Consider the following 18,870-nt stretch of genomic DNA (forward strand, 5'->3'; position numbering starts at 1 on the left):
TAACCAATTTGTAGAAACATATGAGAGGATACTCTTAAGCAAGGAAGAAAGGAAGTAAGTATATTTTAGGTATAATAGTAATGGATGAACTACTAAGCATTTCAGTCAACAATGGAACTTGTACAACTGTATCTTATACCTTGGCACGAATAGATACTGGGATGTCCTGAAGAACAGCAGCCTCAGTGTAACTGCTCTCAAACTGTAACCTCAAGTGGCCTTTGATCTGATTACGGATATCCTTGCCAAGTTTGTTTCTATTCAAATATTTGATCAGATCTGTCATCTTATCTCTATACTTTTCTGTCTTTGATCCTTTCACGATTAATGCAGTCATGTTACCAACCAGATAAGCACTGAGAATCATGTCAAATGAGACATAAATCATGATGAATATCATTTCCCTGACATTGACAGCATGTACATCTCCATAACCTGTAACATAAAAAGAACAGAATCAGTAGCCCAATTGTAAAATAGAGGTACCGTGAATGTGTTTGCTCCTGTATACAGTATACTTTTTCTCATGCATATAAATATTCCCAATAGAAACTTTTTCGGTTTTCATACACTTCTATAATGAGAAGATGATTAAGAAATTACTAGCAAATGTGATAAACAGATCATATATTATCTAAGTACTACATATACACATAGGCAAGAGATCCTCGTCTTGATTCCACAATAAAACAAACAATATCAGCCACAATTGTCAAGGCGTCGTCTTGGACGCCTTGCGCCTAGGCCCCCTCCAATGCCTTGGGTCGCCTAGACGTCGTGACAACTATGATAACAATAGTTAGCAGATCATCTCAGTGATTCCCAATTGAAACTTTTTTGCACTTTCATATTTCCACAAGTAGGCGACTATAAAAATAATCTAAAATGGAGAGACCCCCACTTTTTCGTTTTCTTGATTCATTATTTTAAATTAAATTCTGCTTTCTTGACCGTCTTTGTTTTATACTGCCAACTTTAATAGAGAATTTAATATTTGCACAAGAATCTCAATGATGATTTTTGTAAAGAAATATACATCAGAAGACTAAGCATTATCCCCGAAAACAATCTATATTGCCACAATTTGCTAACTCTAAGATAATATGATTGACGTGACAACTAATAATTTAATTTCTGTTGATTTGATGTTAGGAATTGTTAAATTATGTACACCAGAATACCAGAATACCATGGGGGTATTCTGGTCTTTTGGGTGTTTTATTTATTCTTTATTTATGTATTTATGAGCAAGGGTAGAAATGTAATTAGGGCTGTGACACTGTTCACGTGAACAGTATAGTGAACAGTGTCATGAATAGTGTTTGAGTGTTTCCCCTTGTAATCTCTTTTATTATTATAAATAGAGAGCTTGACTGATCTCATTGATCATTCAAGCATTATTCCACAAACTCGTTTTGTTAACATGGCATCAGAGCCAAAATTTCTCTGATATAAGTTTTCAAAACCCACCCCCTTCCTATCGTTTTTTCTTTCCTCCCCTTCTCTAGATTTCTTTTCTCTCCTTTTTTTTTTCCCCCTTTGCTTCTCCTCCCTTCCTAAGGGCAGCACTACAGAGGTGATCATATGATCTAGTTGCTGCCCTATTCCCACCTCTGTTTTTCCCCTTATTAGATAATTTATTTGGTTCGATTGCTGCTGGTTCCTGTCTGCAATTGGAGTTTCCAGAATTTTGAAGCCCTAGCCACTACCAATGATCAAGGCTGGTTTTCTGCATATTGGACAATCATTTGAGATCTGGACCAGCTGCCCTCAAGCCTCTTTTGGTTGTTGAAGACCCTTCCTCCCAATCGATTCCTCTTTTTTAGGGTTTTCTAAAACCCTGATCATTATCGATTTTTGGGAATTGGGCTGTTTGCTGCTGTTTTTTTATTGGAGCTGCTTCTCTTCATCAAGGACATCCTCTACAGGTTCCTGGACAGATTCGATCAAGCTTCTTCATCAATTTTTTTTTTTTGGATCCCCATCACCACATCGATCTCCAATTTCGGGTTCTCTTCCAAAACCCTGACATTGTCAATCTCTGTGGAAGGGATCTCTGCTGCTGCTGATTTTTTGGGAGCTGTTTTGCCCTTCATATTGGCCCACTCAACCTTGATTTCAGCTCTTGGTTTGGTGTAATTGCTGGTTTTTCATTCTCCACAGCCTTGTTGCAACTATGGGTGACTCTACTGATTCCACTGCAACTTCTAATCAACCTGGACATGAAAAATCAGATTATCATACTTTTCAGCTCAATCCCATCAAACTTGATGGCAGCAACTACCTATTGTGGTCTCGGTCAGCCTCTTTTGCTATTGCTGGCTGTGGTCTCACTGGCCACATTGATGGTACTGCTCCCATGCCTGCTGCCCTAGGTGCTGCCCTGACTCGCTGGCTTGCCAACAATGGTGTTCTCATGTCTTATTTGATTGGTTCTATGACTTCGGACATTGCACATGGGTTCCTCCTTTTTGATACAGCTTCTCAGGTTTGGTCAGCCTGTAAGGAAACGTACGGACAGCTTAGTAATGATGCACAGGTCTATGAACTCAGGAAGAAGGTTCTTCATACTACTAAAGGGGACTTAACAGTCTCTAAATATAATGCTACTCTACGCCTGAGGGAGACACTAAACCTCATGGCAAATTTGATCCTCGTGGGTTAAGGTGTATTTTTTTGGGTTACCCTCCAACCCAGAAAGGTTATAAGTGTTACCACCCTCCTTCTCGTCGTAATTTGGTCAGTCTGGATGTGGTCTTTCATGAAAGTCTTGCCTATTATCAGTCTACACATCTTCAGGGGGAGAATTCTGGTTCCAATGAAGATGTGCTTGTGTTTCCTCCCTTGAAATTCCTCCTTTGGCTGCTGCCCAACCTCCTTTGGCTGTTGTCCCTTCATCTGTAGGGACTCCTTTACAGGGGGAGTGTGTAGGAAATAATGGTGGTAATGATCATTGTCAGGGGGAGTTGACTCCAGTCCAGAGAACCAATAGTGAATTTCAGAAGAGAATTGACAAATCTAATATCATCACCTACAAGAGACACTCCAACTGAGGGCAGCATCAATCCACTGTGGCACCAATACCTATCCAATTGCCGACCCAGGAGTCAGATCCTCCTCCTCCTTGTGGTGAGACCTCTCCTTCCGATCTACCTATTGCTCATCAAAAAGGTACTAGGACTTGCACCCTGCATCCCATTTCTCGCTTTGTTTCTTATAGATCTCTTTCTCCATCTTTTCGTGCATTTGTGTCCTCTCTTTCTTCTGTTTCTATTCCTAAAAACTGGCAAGAAGCATATACAAATGGAAAGTGGAAGGCAGCTATGTTGGAAGAAATGAGAGCTTTAGAAAAAAACAACACTTGGGATCTTGTAACCCACCCTCTAGGAAAAAAACCAGTAGGATGTAAGTGGGTGTTTGTGGTCAAACAAAAGATTGATGGGTCTGTGGATCGGTATAAGACACGTTTGGTTACAAAGGGCTTCACCCAAACATATGGGATTGACTATCAGGAGACTTTTGCCCCTGTTGCAAAATTGAATACAGTTCGGGTTTTACTATCGTGTGCAGTTAATCTTGGATGGGATCTCCAACAGTTGGATGTGAAGAATGCCTTCCTAAATGACTTTGTGAGGAGGTATACATGGATATTCCACCAGGTTTTTCTTCTGACAATAATAAAGGCAAGGTGTGCAAATTGAAGCGAGCACTGTATGGGCTAAAGCAGTCACCTCGAGCATGGTTTGGTCGGTTCCACAAGGCAATGCCATCTGTTGGCTACAAGCAAAGTAATACTGATCATACTCACTTTATAAAGAGGGCTGGTGAGAAGCTCACTGTTCTTATAATGTATGTGGATGACATTGTGGTTACAGGCAATGATGGGGATGAGATCAGCCGGTTGAAGAGGTTTCTTGGGCAGGAATTCAAGATTAAAGATCTAGGGCCACTACGGTACTTTCTTGGGATTGAGGTTGCCAGATCTTCTAAAGGCATCTTTCTCTCCCAAAGGAAATATGTCCTAAACTAGTTGGCTGAAACTGGTCTGTTAGGATGTCACCCTTCAGATACTCCTATGGAGGCTACTGTTCGTCGCAAAGAAAAGGAGGGTGAACCTGTTGATAAAGGCCGGTACCAACGCCTAGTGGGAAAGTTGATTTATCTCTCACACTCGTCCAGATATTGCTGTTGCTGTGAGTACTGTGAGTCAGTTCATGTATGATCCCTATTCTTCTCACATGGAGGCTATTCTTCAGATTCTCCACTACTTGAAGTCAACTCCTGGAAAAGGCATTCTTCTGTCTCCTAATGGTAACCTACGGGTAGAGGCGTATACCGATGCTGACTGGGCTGGTTCTGCAGATCGGAAGTCTATCTCTAGGTACTGTTCTTTTGTAGGAGGCAATTTGGTCACTTGGCGTAGCAAGAAGCAGAATGTGGTGGCTCGTTCTAGTGCTGAAGCCGAGTTTCGGGCTATGGCACAGGGCATTTGTGAGTTACTTTGGTTGAAAGGCTTGCTACAAGATCTTGGCGTTCCTGTTCATCTTCCCATGATGTTGTACTATGATAACGAAGCTGCAATCAGCATTGCACACAACCCGGTACAGCATGATCGCACTAAACATGTTAAAGTGGACAGACATTTCATCAAGGAAAAGCTTGGAGAAGGGTTGATTTGTGCTCCCTTTGTGAAGTCTACTGATCAGGTTGCTAATATCTTCACTAAGGGATTATCTGGGAAATTGTTCCATCCCATTCTAGTCAAGTTGGGCATGATTGATATATTTGCACCAACTTGAGGGGGAGTGTTAAATTATGTACACCAGAATACCCCCACCATGGGGGTATTCTGGTCTTTTGGGTGTTTTATTTATTCTTTATTTATGTATTTATGAGCAAGGGTAGAAATGTAATTAGGGCTGTGATACTATTCAAGTGAACAGTGTCGTGAACAGTGTCGTGAATAGTGTTTCCCCTTGTAATTTTTTTTATTATTATAAATAGAGAGCTTGACTGATCTCATTGATCATTCAAGCATTATTCCACAAACTTGTTTTGTTAACAGGAATATATAGAATGGAGCAAAGATTTCATTTTTCTCTAACAATGCATTATTGATCACTCCAGAATTACAAAAACATGGGGGAAAAAAACAGACCAAAATTTTTTTGTATCAAGTCCTTTGAAATTGAAAATTATAGCTGGAAAAAATTTCACCATTCATATGGTATAACATACTCCTTCACCAAAAACCAAGATTTGGTTTTATAGAGAGGTCAAAATTTTGTACCACCCTATCACTATGAAACAAAATTGATATGTTGCAATACGTCTCTCAAACTGCCACAACATGTTAGTTAAAGCAGCCGTAGAATGGAGTTGCACTAATTCCAGCTGGAGCATTTTGAACTTGGTATTTTAAATTGTTTATCTATCTTAAGAATGAAAAAACTGATGAAAAGGTAGTGGGAACAATCCAAGATCAAGCAACCAACATAACATTTAGATCTGCACAAGCCATGACATAAAGAATGGTGCTGTACCTGAATTGACCAAATTCTGCTAATCCACTTTCCCAACCATATAAAAATGAAACAGACTTTTCAAGCATGAAAAGGTAGCACAGCTCAGAAGTATTAACCATTGTGGAATCCTAAAGGTAAAGTACCAAACTCTAGAAACAAGACCTCAATGGCTAGCACTTTTTTGGGCTGTCCTAGGTTGGGAACCTATTAATTATAACTGTCTTTAGCCCGACTATTCAAGTAGTGGTTGTCCTTTTAGTTGGTTCATAGGAAAGTTATGTCCTTGTTTTTTATTCTAAAAAATAAGCATTACAAGCCAAACATGGGTTGGCTAATGGCTAAACAATAACTTTGCAGTTGGTTATAGAGACGGACAGAGTAATTGTTTCCCACATTCCCTTCAAACCATTAATCTTCGAATTATCAAGTTCAAGAATCAGGGTAACAGGGCCACTAGTTCTCTCCACGACATTCTTTGTAAGAGCTCTTCTATGCAAAAATCAAAAAATAAAAAAAGAAGAAAGAACTCATTGGATTGTATTTGTCCTCCCACAACTAATCCATCAAGTTGCTCATACTGGATACCACATTAAGCTCTTTCCACCTATTAGTATAAGTGTGGTCTTAAGTCTTTCAATCCTAAGCCAAATGTTTGTGTAGAAACAGCTTCCTCTAAAAGGCCGACCTTGTAGGAAAGGGAGGAAACAATATGTATATCATACAGGAGCTCTAACATGGCGGACTATCCAAATGGGGACACGGGTGGATAAATAATTTAACACCTGCCCGCTCCCAGGGGGACTCGATACCGTGACCCCTGCCTGCTCTGATACCATGTAGAAACTACTTCCTCTAAAAGGCCGACCATGTAGGAAAGGGAGGAAACAATATGTATATCAGATAGGAGCTCTAACACGGCAGACTATCCAAATGGGGACACGGGTGGATAAATAATTTAACAGTTTGTTTTCTTATAAATTATTGATGCAAAATCCCCCAAAGCAACAAGTCTCATCAACATTAATGGAAATGGAAATCCAACGGTTTCCTGCCTCTACATGAAATAAACTAACCCAAGGATTGGGAAGGAAAGATTATAAGCACTGACATACATAAAACCAGCACACCAATGAGTAGTTGCCACATGGCAGAAATCAACCTTGAGCCACAGAAGCAAGCCCTTCATGCGATTGGCCTAAAGCCATAAGGAAAACCATTGAGATCTGATACTCTATGCCTAGCTCATGATCAAGACTTCCACAATAACTAACAAACCCGGGACTCTACACGATGCCAGTTACGAATAAAGACAAACTATTTTGTTAAGCAATTCCCGCGTAAACTCAGTTATACGTGGTATGCGTGAACTCAGGACTAAGTGAACTCAAGGATTATGTGAACTCAAGACATTCCTCCCTCATCCTATAAATAGAACAGTTTTCACAGTACGCATGTGAAATCATCCAATCTTAAGCCTATTGCTCTTTTTGCCCCCTCTAACTGCTGTTTGCCAGGAATTCTGACTTAGTAATGTAGTTCTAGATTGGTAGAGGACCAACTAGGAGCCAGTAAACCAAGATCTGTTATGAACAGGTGAATCGGCTAGGTAAAAAATAGGGTTTTGATGAAATTAGGGTTAGGATTTGGTGTTAGGGTTATGTCAAGTCAAGGTAGGAGAGTCTAACAGTGAAGATCTTGAGATGTTTTAATGGAGGAAAGTATGCTGATTTGAATTAACAGCAATTTAGGGTTAGGGTTTAGGGTTTTGGAAAAGAGGAAAAGATGGATTTCTAGGGTTTGGCTAGACAGAAGTTAACCAAACTTGAATGGTTTTTTTAGGAGGGTATGAGGGATAATCAGTAAGATTTGTAGACTGTTCTGATGGTTGGTTTGGGCTGGGCAGAAATTAGGGTTTTGGGTTTTGATTTGAGGTGGAGAGGAATTAGGGTTTTAGTGGTTGGAATGGGCAGCAAGGTAGATCAAGTTCTCCTTATGGGCAGGGAGTGTTGTGGTTGAAGTTTAATGAAATTCTGATTGCTAGTTAGGTCTGTGGGGAATTTAGGGTATGGGACAGCCCAAAAAAAACAAAGGGGAAAACTAGGGTTGGGGTTGTAGAGGATTAAAGGAAAAAGGATGGGGATGGGGATGTCTCAAACTTACTGTAGTTGCAGATTACTCTTGGCAGCAGCTTGTTTGAGGATGAAAGTTAAATAAAAATTGAGTCTTTAACTAGAACTTGAAGGAGATCTTCAAAGAACTTGAAGGAGAGCTTCAAAAAAAACCACCCAGGCTTCACACCGCAAGGTGTCGATTGGATCACACACTAATCCCACCAACGAACCACCCAGGCTTCCTACCGCAAGGTGTCAATCGGGTCAAACACCGATCCTACCAGCCTTGATCAAATACAAAACAAAAATCTTCAATGGAGAAGAAGAGCAGCAAAAGTTTTTCACTAATATCAAAATTTGTGTTCAATACTTGCTCCCCTTACAGCCTTATATTAAAAACTCAAAAATAGACTCCTACACTACAAAGGAAAGGTCTTACCCAATATTTAACCTATTAGGTAATTTAAACTGACTAGGAAACTGAAATAGACTCAAAATAAAGTCTCAATCCAACCCCACTAAACACTTAAAAGAAAACTAATAAAATCAATTAAATTGAACCATTGGTTGAACCGATTCAATTTATGAACAACAACAACTCAGCCTTATCCCAACTAAATGGGGTCGGCTACAAGGATCCTTTCAAAACAAAGTAGGGAAAACTGAGATCCACACAAGGAAATGAAAGTGAGAGGAATGAAGAATAGAAATGAAGAAATGAGAGAAGAAAAGTGAGAGATGTAAAATGAAAAATGAAAGTTAGAGGAAAGAGGATAGCCCAGGAAATCAGGAAAACCTTAGCTACATGGTGTCAACGACTTGGATCCTTGCCCTCCAATAGGCTCTGAGGTCATACTTGGCACAAGACCAAGGCTATGCATGACCTCACTATGGTCATTTTAGGCCTGCCCCTAGCTCTTTTAGCTCCTTCAATCGACATCAGATCACTCCTCCTAACTGGGGCGTCCCTAGGCCTCCGCTGCACATGGCCAAACCACCTCAGACGACATAACCCAACCCTAGACTTATTTCTAAGGAAAGAAGCCCAGTTTGGTGATAAGCCTGCATCACTTAGGCATCGGACAGTCCCCCCCCCCCCCAAGCCCTTTCCGATCATTTCTTCAGCCTTGTTTTCTTGACTCTCTTTGTGCAGGTCCACCTTGTGCGGATTTCCGCAGCAACAAGCACATAGGCAAACAAATATAGTATGGTGAGAATATCACATGATCAAACTAGGAGATGATTAACTTGCCACATTTCACATGTCTTAAACTAAAATAAGGTCAGTCTTGAAATCAAATTCAGGATGATCTGAGAAAAGCCCTGCTTGAAATGATACAAATGCTGCACCCAGGCAAGTCAGTAGGTTCATTTGTAAAAACGGGTATGAATGTGTCAGGCTGGAAAATTCCCAACCTTAATCCTGTAGGATTTTTGCATAGTTTGTGAATTAGTCCATGCAAACCAATAAAAGAAAAGGAAGTTGGAAAACAGATTAGATGATTTCTGTCAAAGAGATGCAGTTATACATATATATATATATATGAATTTGCAGTCAGGGTTGTCAATTTATTAAGAGACAAAAGAATAACGCATAACACTCCAAAAGTAGACAACCAAAATGGTCTAAACCCACAAATGAGATTACAACAGCAGCCGACCCTGCCTTTACAAATGACAATTGAAAGAATGTTGGTTTGCAATTTTGTGCAAACTTAAGCGAGATAAAAATAAGTAGTACAAAATACTTACATCTTGGGGACTAAAGATTCTAATTCAAAGAAGGTTTTTGCATATTGGTCAAAGAGAAAATATATTACATACCAAAACAACAGCTTTACCACCAAAAACACAAATTCTATCACAAGTTTGTATGAAATCCCTTTTAAGCTGTAAACCATGTATGTCAATAACATTATAGCAGTTTTTTCTTTCTCTTTACTACCCTTGAGTAAACTTTGGCATGTTAAAAGACCACAGGAAAAAAAATAAGTTGTGAACTAGGAGGATCTTCACAGAGTAAAATATCAGAAAGAAATTTACCAACGGTTGTCATGGTCGTAATTGCCCAATATAATGATGTCCAGTACCGTGTTGAAAGATCGATTTCTCTGAAATCTGAATATTTGTATTCACCCATTTGTAAACTTCCTATCCATGTGTAACCCTCTTGGGAGGGAGGTAGAGTGGTAGCCAGATAGTAAAAGATACAGGCAGCTGTATGCGTGCAATATAATTCAACAGCAATAAGTTTCACAATTCGGGTAAACATGTACTTGATCCTAATGTTCTTCTCCATTCTGTGGAAAAAATCCGTCACTTTGCGCACTCGAGTCAACCTAATCCATAAAAGGCACCTCACTTCTTCTTTTCTTCCAAAGGCCTGGTCACAGTAGATTGTCTAAGAACAACTCCAAGAAAAGCTAATTTAATTCATAGAAGTTTTACAACCTTTAATTGTTAAGAAATGCTAGGGGGTGAGTGATATTATACAGAAAAGGAAAATATAATTCCTCCACAAAGTTAGCTTGAACTTATCCACTTTCCTTAAAAGTGTAACAGGTAGACTTTTTAGAGTTTAGAAATGATCATATGGAAGTCGCACTACTAACATAACTCATATGTGCGCACACACATAAACAAGGAATTTCTTCTCTTTTTTTAAATGTCATCTGAAGGCAAAGGTAAATCATATAAACATGACAAAAATTAGTTCATTTCCTATGAATTCTGCACAACAATCAAATCAACTTAATTCAGATGCAATGCGAAACAAACTTACATGATTTAATTTTCCTATAATTTCAATCAGTTTCTCATAAGCCCAATAAGGTAGAGCAACCCCTACACTATACAATAAAATTTACAAAGTATTTAATCCAAGAGACTAAGGAACTAAAATACAAATTACCAAAGCAAGAAAACTTAATTGCAATATCGTTCAATTCATGCTATGTTCTCCCAATAACAACAAATTTAATTGAGAGATGAAGATCATTACCTTGTAAATAGTATCCCAAGGTAGACATCCAAGGAAATCAAAGAAAAAATTCGACTTCAAGTATCTGTCACAAGAGAGAAATCAGCAGGCCATGCTAGCATAAAATCAACTACTCCCATATAAGTGTCAATAAATTTAAGAGAGAAACAATGACTAACCGAAGAGCAATGGCATTGCGGTTAGAGATCATCCGGTAGGTCTCGGTATCTCTGTAAGCAAGGAAGAAATGGATGACAATATCGATAAAGAATGCTACTTGTCCCATGATGTCGAGTAAGAATAATTTATCGGGTAATCCCCTGAAGAATGCAAACTCGAACGGAGTGAAGAAAGACGAGTAGATGGCCCATAGCAATAAGAAATGCTTCCACACCACATACCACCTGTGTTTTTTTCCTTCTCAGTTCACAGTACACAACCCAACTGTAACAACTAACTACTTCAACCCCCACCCCCACACCCAACCGAAAAAACAGAGAACCCTTAACTGAAAATTTCCAAAACAACGATTTTCTTTCGGGAATTTGCAGTTATGCACATTAGTAAACCAGTAGATCCTTTTTCCAAAAAGAATGGACTTCATGTAAGAGTGAATGTGCAAGCATCTGGAGTGACAGAAGCTATTGATCATATTAGAAGAAAAGGGCAACCCATCACAGGGAAATGAACTGATGTTTATTTGATCTCAAAGCCTCATAATTTGAAAACAATTTCTTTCTCTCTCTTTCCCTGAAGAAAGTGAAACCATATTTTCATTTGATACACTATAGTTACTCTTTCCTCAACTTGAAAGAGAAGGACAAAAAAACCAACTCTTAGCAGCCATTTTTTGCTTATGGTCAGAGCTTCTTAGCGCTACACGGTGTGTCGCGCACCTTCCGATGGTCTGCTGCGTGCTACACAAGTTGGTTATTGGGCTGCATGCATGCCCATGCGCTGCAGACCATTGGATGTACATTACACGCTGTGTCACGCTACAGAGGAACCCCACGCTTTCTATTCTAGGTTAGTAGCCGTTATCTCACTCTTTCTTGCAGGGGTGGGTGAACGCCTTAGTGAGTTTGGGGCCCTGCTTGACCTTAGCCCAAATTAACTCATCGTTTTGCAACCTTATTAGCAAGCTCTTCAGCGATTATGGTATCCATTTTAAAGGTATGTCTTCACCTTCTCGCATCATATTCATTTAGGGATATCTGTATTCGTCTAGGGATATCCTAAAATTAATCCAATACTCTAATTAAAATCCATCCGGAAAAAAATCCAAATACTTAATAATAAAAAATTAAGTAAATAACGATTTTGAGGGTTTTTAAAGAATCTACAGGTTTTAGAATATGATGAAAAGAGAATTATGATCTAAGAGATATGGATTGAGAGTGAATTGTATCCGCTAGGGGGAGGAAGGTCCGAGTTACACAAGGCAGAGATGTAAACGGATGATCGATAATTCGAATATGATTTGCATCCGAATCCGTTTAGAGGTATCTGTATTTGGCCAGGGAATATGGCTCCGATCGCATCCAATCCGTATCCGATTCGAATCCGATCCATTTACAGCCCACTAAAGTGTATCAGTTTGACATTTATATATCCCACATCCCTAAGAAAATGACCTAGAGATTTCTCACCCAGATGGACGATGACAAGGGGCAAATTTCAGTCCTTGTCTCGCTAGGTTGTTCTTTTGATCAGTCATATGTCAAATTTTGTGATCTAATTCAACCAATTAATACCTATCTTTGTATTATCAAAATTTATTTCCTCTTTTTCTTATCTTTATTTGAGTTTTTTTTTTTTGGGTACATTTGAGGTTTATTTTCAATTCAAGGGTTTAAATAGGGCTGCAATAGGTCGGGTAGGCCAGGCTTTTTAAAACCCTAGTCCAACCCTGAGTCCCCTTAGCTAGACCCAGGCCTGGCCCGATCTTGACCAACCCTTAGGGTCGGGCCGGGCTGACCCTGATTGACTCTGATCATGGAGTGGGGGAAGAAAGATGCATGGACTGGACTAAGTTGGGCGCGATCGAGGAGAAAATATCAATTTTACATAAAATAACACTATAATAAAATATATTATCAGTTATTATCTTCATATATAACATATTATATAATGTTTCCCAAAAAAAATATTATATAACAAAATATGTGTGACATTTAAAGTTTATAATATATATAGCATACTAATATATATCATATCATACTATTATATAAATGCACGTTGTGGCAAATCTTTCAGTTACCTATTCTACCCTTCATTCTTATCTAAAATTCCATTATTCAAATCTTAATCTTTATGTCGGTTTTTCTTATAATTTCATAATCTTAGGTACCCTTAGTATTAATTACTGTTTTTAATTAATATTTATTATTATTTAAAGCAAATCTTTCAATTACCTCTTTTATCCTTCATTCTTATCTAAAATTCCAATTTTCTATTCTTAATCTATAGGTCATTCCTTTTTATAATTTCATAATCTTAGGTACCCTTAGTATTAATTATTGTTTTTAATTAGTGGCAAATCTTGTAGTTACCTATTCTACCCTTCATTCTTATCTAAAACTCCATTCTTCAAATCTTAATCTTTATGTCAGTCTTTCTTATAATTTCATAATCTTAGGTATCCTTAGTATTAATTACTGTTTTTAATTAATATTTATTATTATTTAAAGCAAATCTTTCAATGACCACTTTTATCCTTCATTCTTATCTAAAATTCTAATTTTCTATTCTTAATCTATAGGTCATTCCTTTTTATAATTTCTTAATCTTGGGTACCCTTAGTATTAATAATTATTTTTAATTAATAATATTTATTATTATTTAAATTTAAAAATGTTCGTTTTTATGTTTGTTTTTAATTAAAATTCATGGTTTTAAAATTGAAAAAAAATGGGAGAAAAAGTATATCTAAAACTATATCTATCTATATATATCTCTATCTATCTCTCTATCACTGTTTACAACGTAACAAAGGTATACAAGTGCATATATTATTGAGTAAATTCTGATTTCGTTAGTTCCACTCTCTAATATCTCTACTTAGAATCCACTTATGGTCACACGTGCATTTGCACGTGCATTCTTACTAGTATATATATATAGTATAACTTAAAATAGGGTCGGACTGGGCTTAGCTAGAGGCCTCAACCCTGGTCGACCCAATTTTGACTCAGGATCAGAAATTTCTACTCCTGATCTGCCCTTAGGGCTAGGTATCTCAGCCTAGGCCTTGTTTGGGCTCAAGGTGGGTTCAGGCCAATAGGGCCAAACTTACACCCCCAGTTTTAAAACTTAGATTAAACGTGGATGAATCAGCCGAGTTGATTTGAAATCAACCAATATGGTATACTGGGACAGATTGAGTTAGGCCAAATCAAGGCAAGTCCAGTCGAGTCCAACAAGCTGATTCCAACCTATTCTGGGATAATTCTACTAGAAATCAAATTGGAATCGATGAAAACCGATCTTGTAGATTCCAAGTTTTAAAACATTGTTTCAACTCCTTTTTCACCACAAATAAGATTTGGATTGGATTCAAATCTAAAGATAAAGACTGGTTTAAAATTTCAACAAAATTTCATTGAGCTCATCGAAATATTTGTATTTTGAGAGAAATAGAAATTAAATGGTAGAAAAATTCACCTGAATTTCATCAAAAATTTTGGTTTTGGCATAAATTGGAATAAGGAGAAAATCTAAAATTTTGAACCTTAAATAAAATAAATAATTAAAAAAAAAAAACAAAGATCCTTATTAGGCTGTGTGTCCAAACACAGGAAATAAAAAGATCTCTCTCATTTGCATAATGCAACCGTTGTGCCAAGGTCCATTTGTTGGACTTATAATCTCACATATTAAGTAGGAGATATGGACGGTTGGATGCGACACCTATCAGGTGTCAACATCTCCATCTAGCACTGCGACACTTAAAATAATTGAAGAGGATAATTTTCCAAGTCGAGTGCTACTACTTTTTTTTTTTCTTCTTTACTTTCCTTCTTAAGGTAAATAGAACTACAAGCAGCAATGAACATTAGCCCCTCATCATCTTCAAGAGCTTATTTTACAAATGACGATCATAAAGACCTCTTCAAAATTTAATAACTAAATGTGGCCTCGACAAGTGAGTGCTGTTTGGATTTGTTTTTTTCAAAGAACATTGATGTAAATGGATAACCGAAAATCCGAATTCGATCCGCATCTGTATCCGTTTAAGAACATCCATATTCGTTTAGAGATATTTAGGGAAAAAAAATCTGAATACTTAATAATAAAAATTTAAATAAATAATGATCTTGAGGGTTTTTGAAGATTCAACCTATTCTAGAATATGAGGAAATGAGAATCATGATCATGAATTGAGAGGGAATTGTATCCTCTAGGTGAAGGAAGGTCCAGGTTACACAAGGCAAAGATGTAAACGATGGTCGAAAATCCAAATTCGATCTGCATCTGAATCCGTTTAGAGGTATTCGTATTCAGCCAAGGAATATTCGGATCCGATCACATCCGATCCGTATCCGAGCCGAATATGATCCTTTTACAAGCCTAGTGATAATCATTTAAGATCCAATTTAAGAGAATTTTGAGGTCGTTTTCGTGGGATTTGCATAACCAAAAGTTCCATTTAGGCTAAGTTTGGTTGCAAGGGGAATTAAAAGGAAGAGAAGTGAAAATTTCAAATTTAAAAAAGAAACTTTAGTGATCATTACCATCATTCCATTGGTTATTAAATTTCATTTTACTTTGCAACCAAATCCCTATGATTATTTATCCCAAAAAAAAAAAATCCCTTTAGTTTAATAAGTAAAATAAAAATTACATGTAAACTGAATCTTTACTAAATATGGTAAGAAATTTAAGTAGTTCATACACTCACATGGGGTAATGATTATAAGAGTTTACTTTTAATGTTTGAAAATTTTCAGTTCTCTTCCTTTTAATTTTCCTTGCAACCTAACGAAGCCTTATGGTTCCTAAATGAGTTCAATTAGCATTCACATGTGACAATCCAGGTGCCAAGTAACTCTTGCACCGTAAAAATCTTTACCTCTATTTTCATAGAGAGGCTATTTCCAAACTTGAACACATGACTACTTGATCACAATAAAGCTTATCGTTACACCAAGACTCACCCTTTACAAACAGAGGGTAAAATGGTCAAAATATGGTACACTATCAATACAAACCAATATATATTGGATAAAGTATTAGTTTTGAAATTGATCGATACCCAGGGTTTTAGTAATCGGTATTGATATCGATCCAAATCGGTCTCTATCGATCAGGTTTACCCCTCTTTTTTTTTTTTAAAAGAAATTGATTTTTTTTTTTTTTTTTTTTTTTACATTTTTATGCGTGTCCGTTCCGATCTACGGATATGGGATCAGGAAGAAAATCGGCCGATGGCCGATCCAATATTGATTCCTCAAACCATTCCAATACCTGATCGTTACCGTGCACTAAAACTATGATCACTCCATGCTACTATCATAAAGGAGTTCTACTAGCATGACCCATTATAGGATGGAAGTTTCATCCTTCGTGACTAGTACCCACCCAAACTCTTAAAATGCACTCCCACCACGGAAATATCATCCTCCCTTGATCCTCATATAGTCTTTTCTTTTCCTCTTATTTAAATTGGGCCCTTATACAGAGAAAGAGGCTGTTAGTTAGTTTCCTACTTACCCAACACATGAATGTGCACTGCACGTGTACATACGTGCAGAGGAACTGAACTTGAGTTAAATAACTAAACCCAATCAATCCAGGTTGGTCCACTGTTGCGTGGACCTTACTCCTTAGACGTCCCAATGTCTGGTCTTGTCTGACCCAAACATACTAACAGTAAGGAGACCACCTTGAAGTCCAGCTCACGTTCATGTATGTGAGCGTACGAGAGCGGAACAACGGTGAAAATAGAATCCACCCTGTGGGGTACGCTCAAGTACACGTACGTGAACACCCTCTACTCCTTCCGTGCCAGCGGCCAGCCTGCTCAGTCGTCCAATGCACGCTGGAGAGGATCCGGACTCCCTCCTTCCAGCCCAAGAGTCCTATGCTAGAACATCCACCGCAAATGCGGAGACGGCGGCAGGGTTTACGGAATAAACGAACAAAATTACCGGAAGTTTCTTAATTCATGACAAGAGATTATAAGTTAGTTAATTGGAAGTGTATTATCAATCTAACCTGTTGTTATCAGGATCAATGATGAAGCCTTTGATTCCACTGAGTCGCCTCGGATTTAACCTCAATTCGTTCATAAGCTGAACTAATCGATTTCTGTTTGACGAATCGATCTCATCCTTGATCTCTTCCACCTCATACTCCTCTTCCTCTGACGAATCTCTCTCCTTTTTTGTATTTTCTCCTTTTCCCATCTTTGCCGCCGGCGACCAAGAACCAGAGAAATTAATTAAATCTAAAAAAAAATGCAGATTTAACGCTGTTTGATCTTCAGACTCTGAGTTTCTGCGAGAAAACGTAATTCCGAATTAATAGTAATTCATTTGAGTCTGCATTTGAAGAAAAAGAAAAACCGAAATCTTGTAATTAAAATATCAAACGTTTGCATTACGAACCAATCGATCTTCTCCTCTAGCAATAAATCAAATCAACAACGATGAATTCAATTCTTGGTTTGAAATCACAGTGAACTTGAAAGTTGAAACACCTTTCAAAGAGGAGAAATCACGAGCATTTTGTTTCTGGAAAGGTGATGATGGCGTTGAGACTTGAGAGATGGAACTTTTTTTCAAATTTGAATCTTTTTCAAGTTCACGAAAAGAAGTTCTAGTTTTCCCCCATCGTTGATGGGTCTTTCATTCACGAAAGTGTAGACATTGGTGACCGGTAAGGCAGTGACTGGTGATGGTGAATGGGGGTGAGAACTGAAAATACTTTATACGCAATGCTGCGCAGGATATTGAAGAAGAGAGGAGAGCTGTCATTGTAACCATGTAACCAAACTGGTTACAACTAAAAATTTGTTCTGATCATGCCACGTGGCACTCAGATGGGACTAGATACTTTTGGACTGATGATGCCAAGATTCTCATCACATGCAAGTTCACAAGTTTCGTCTGATTTCATACAAAAGTCCAATACTTCAATTTGACATCATATGCCAAAGATTATGATGTTAAATAATTTTAATTTGGGGTTAAAATTTGACATTTGGTCAAGCTAGGCCACTTCATAGGATTAAAATCCTCTGCGGTGCATCGATCTTGTGCTACATTGCAGTTTGAGCTTGAGAGCTTAATACGTGGAAGATGCTTCATCCAACAATGTGAGATCGATTGATCCAGTTTTTTTTTTTTTTTTCTCTTTCTTCTCAAGCATGACACTGTTAGATGTCACATCTTCCACATGTAGAGCTCTCAAACCCAAACTGCAATGCACCACAAGATCAATGCGCTGCATAATTTTTTTCCCATTCCATAGAGTATCTAATGTTCAAGTTTACCTCATGGTAAAAGAATCGGAGTCAATGTCATAATTCCAACTATTGGACAGAATCATTATTGATCACATGTCAAATTTCAAACCCTTATGTAATCACCTATCAACTCATTAATCAATCTTTTTGTTAATCTAGAATTATTTACTTCTCATTTTGCCATGTGATAAATTTGTATTTAAAACTCTGACATATGAGAAGGAGAGACTTTGGGAATGGACCTATCCACCAAACTTCAACCCTAGACAATCAAATATTCTTTCATGGTTGGGTCATTGAAAAACTACTTTAGTAACTTAATAAATAAATAAAGAAAAAGAGAACGCCACCAACACACACTGTTCCTATTCCCTCCGCCCGGACACAGGGGTGCACGAAATGATCGCCGCACCTCTAGTCATTTCCATCTTTCGAGGGGGTGTAGTGGTCATTACCTGTGCCCTTGTGTCTGGGAGCAGGGGCGGCATGTGCTACACGATCGGGTGGTATTTTTTCTCCCATAAATAAATAAATAAGATAAAAATTCTTTGTCGAACCACCCATCCAAGGTTACTTGGGTGCACACTTAGTTATTTTATGTTGAAGGATGATTAGCACTCCCAGCCATTGGATGTCTACAGTATGATTTTGATTGGCCACATGTCAAATTCTACATCTGGATCCAAATCTAATCTTTACCCTTCCCATATGAAATACCTTGTCAGGAAATTAATCCTCTCCAATTCCTTAAAGTGTGGCAGTGCGGCAGTGTTAGGTGGAGATGTC

General features: G+C 37.9%; 1 protein-coding gene across 3 annotated transcripts in view; it reads right to left on the reverse strand.

Annotated features, from left to right (window-relative positions):
* Positions 1-17,096, reverse strand: part of LOC122667144 (potassium channel KOR1-like) — a 71,040-nt gene extending 53,944 nt beyond the window's left edge. For all 3 annotated transcript variants that reach the window (XM_043863347.1, XM_043863346.1, XM_043863348.1), the window contains exons 1-5: positions 16,840-17,096; positions 10,796-11,024; positions 10,638-10,701; positions 9,680-10,019; positions 140-435 (exon numbers count right to left, since the gene is read on the reverse strand). In XM_043863347.1, the coding sequence (XP_043719282.1) occupies positions 140-435; positions 9,680-10,019; positions 10,638-10,701; positions 10,796-11,024; positions 16,840-17,023 (1,113 nt within the window). In that variant the 5' untranslated portion in view covers positions 17,024-17,096. The remainder of the gene's footprint in view (positions 1-139; positions 436-9,679; positions 10,020-10,637; positions 10,702-10,795; positions 11,025-16,839) is intronic.
* Positions 17,097-18,870: the final 1,774 nt, after the last annotated feature.

This window comes from Telopea speciosissima, chromosome 7 (assembly GCF_018873765.1).
Source record: "Telopea speciosissima isolate NSW1024214 ecotype Mountain lineage chromosome 7, Tspe_v1, whole genome shotgun sequence".
Lineage (NCBI taxonomy): Eukaryota > Viridiplantae > Streptophyta > Magnoliopsida > Proteales > Proteaceae > Telopea > Telopea speciosissima.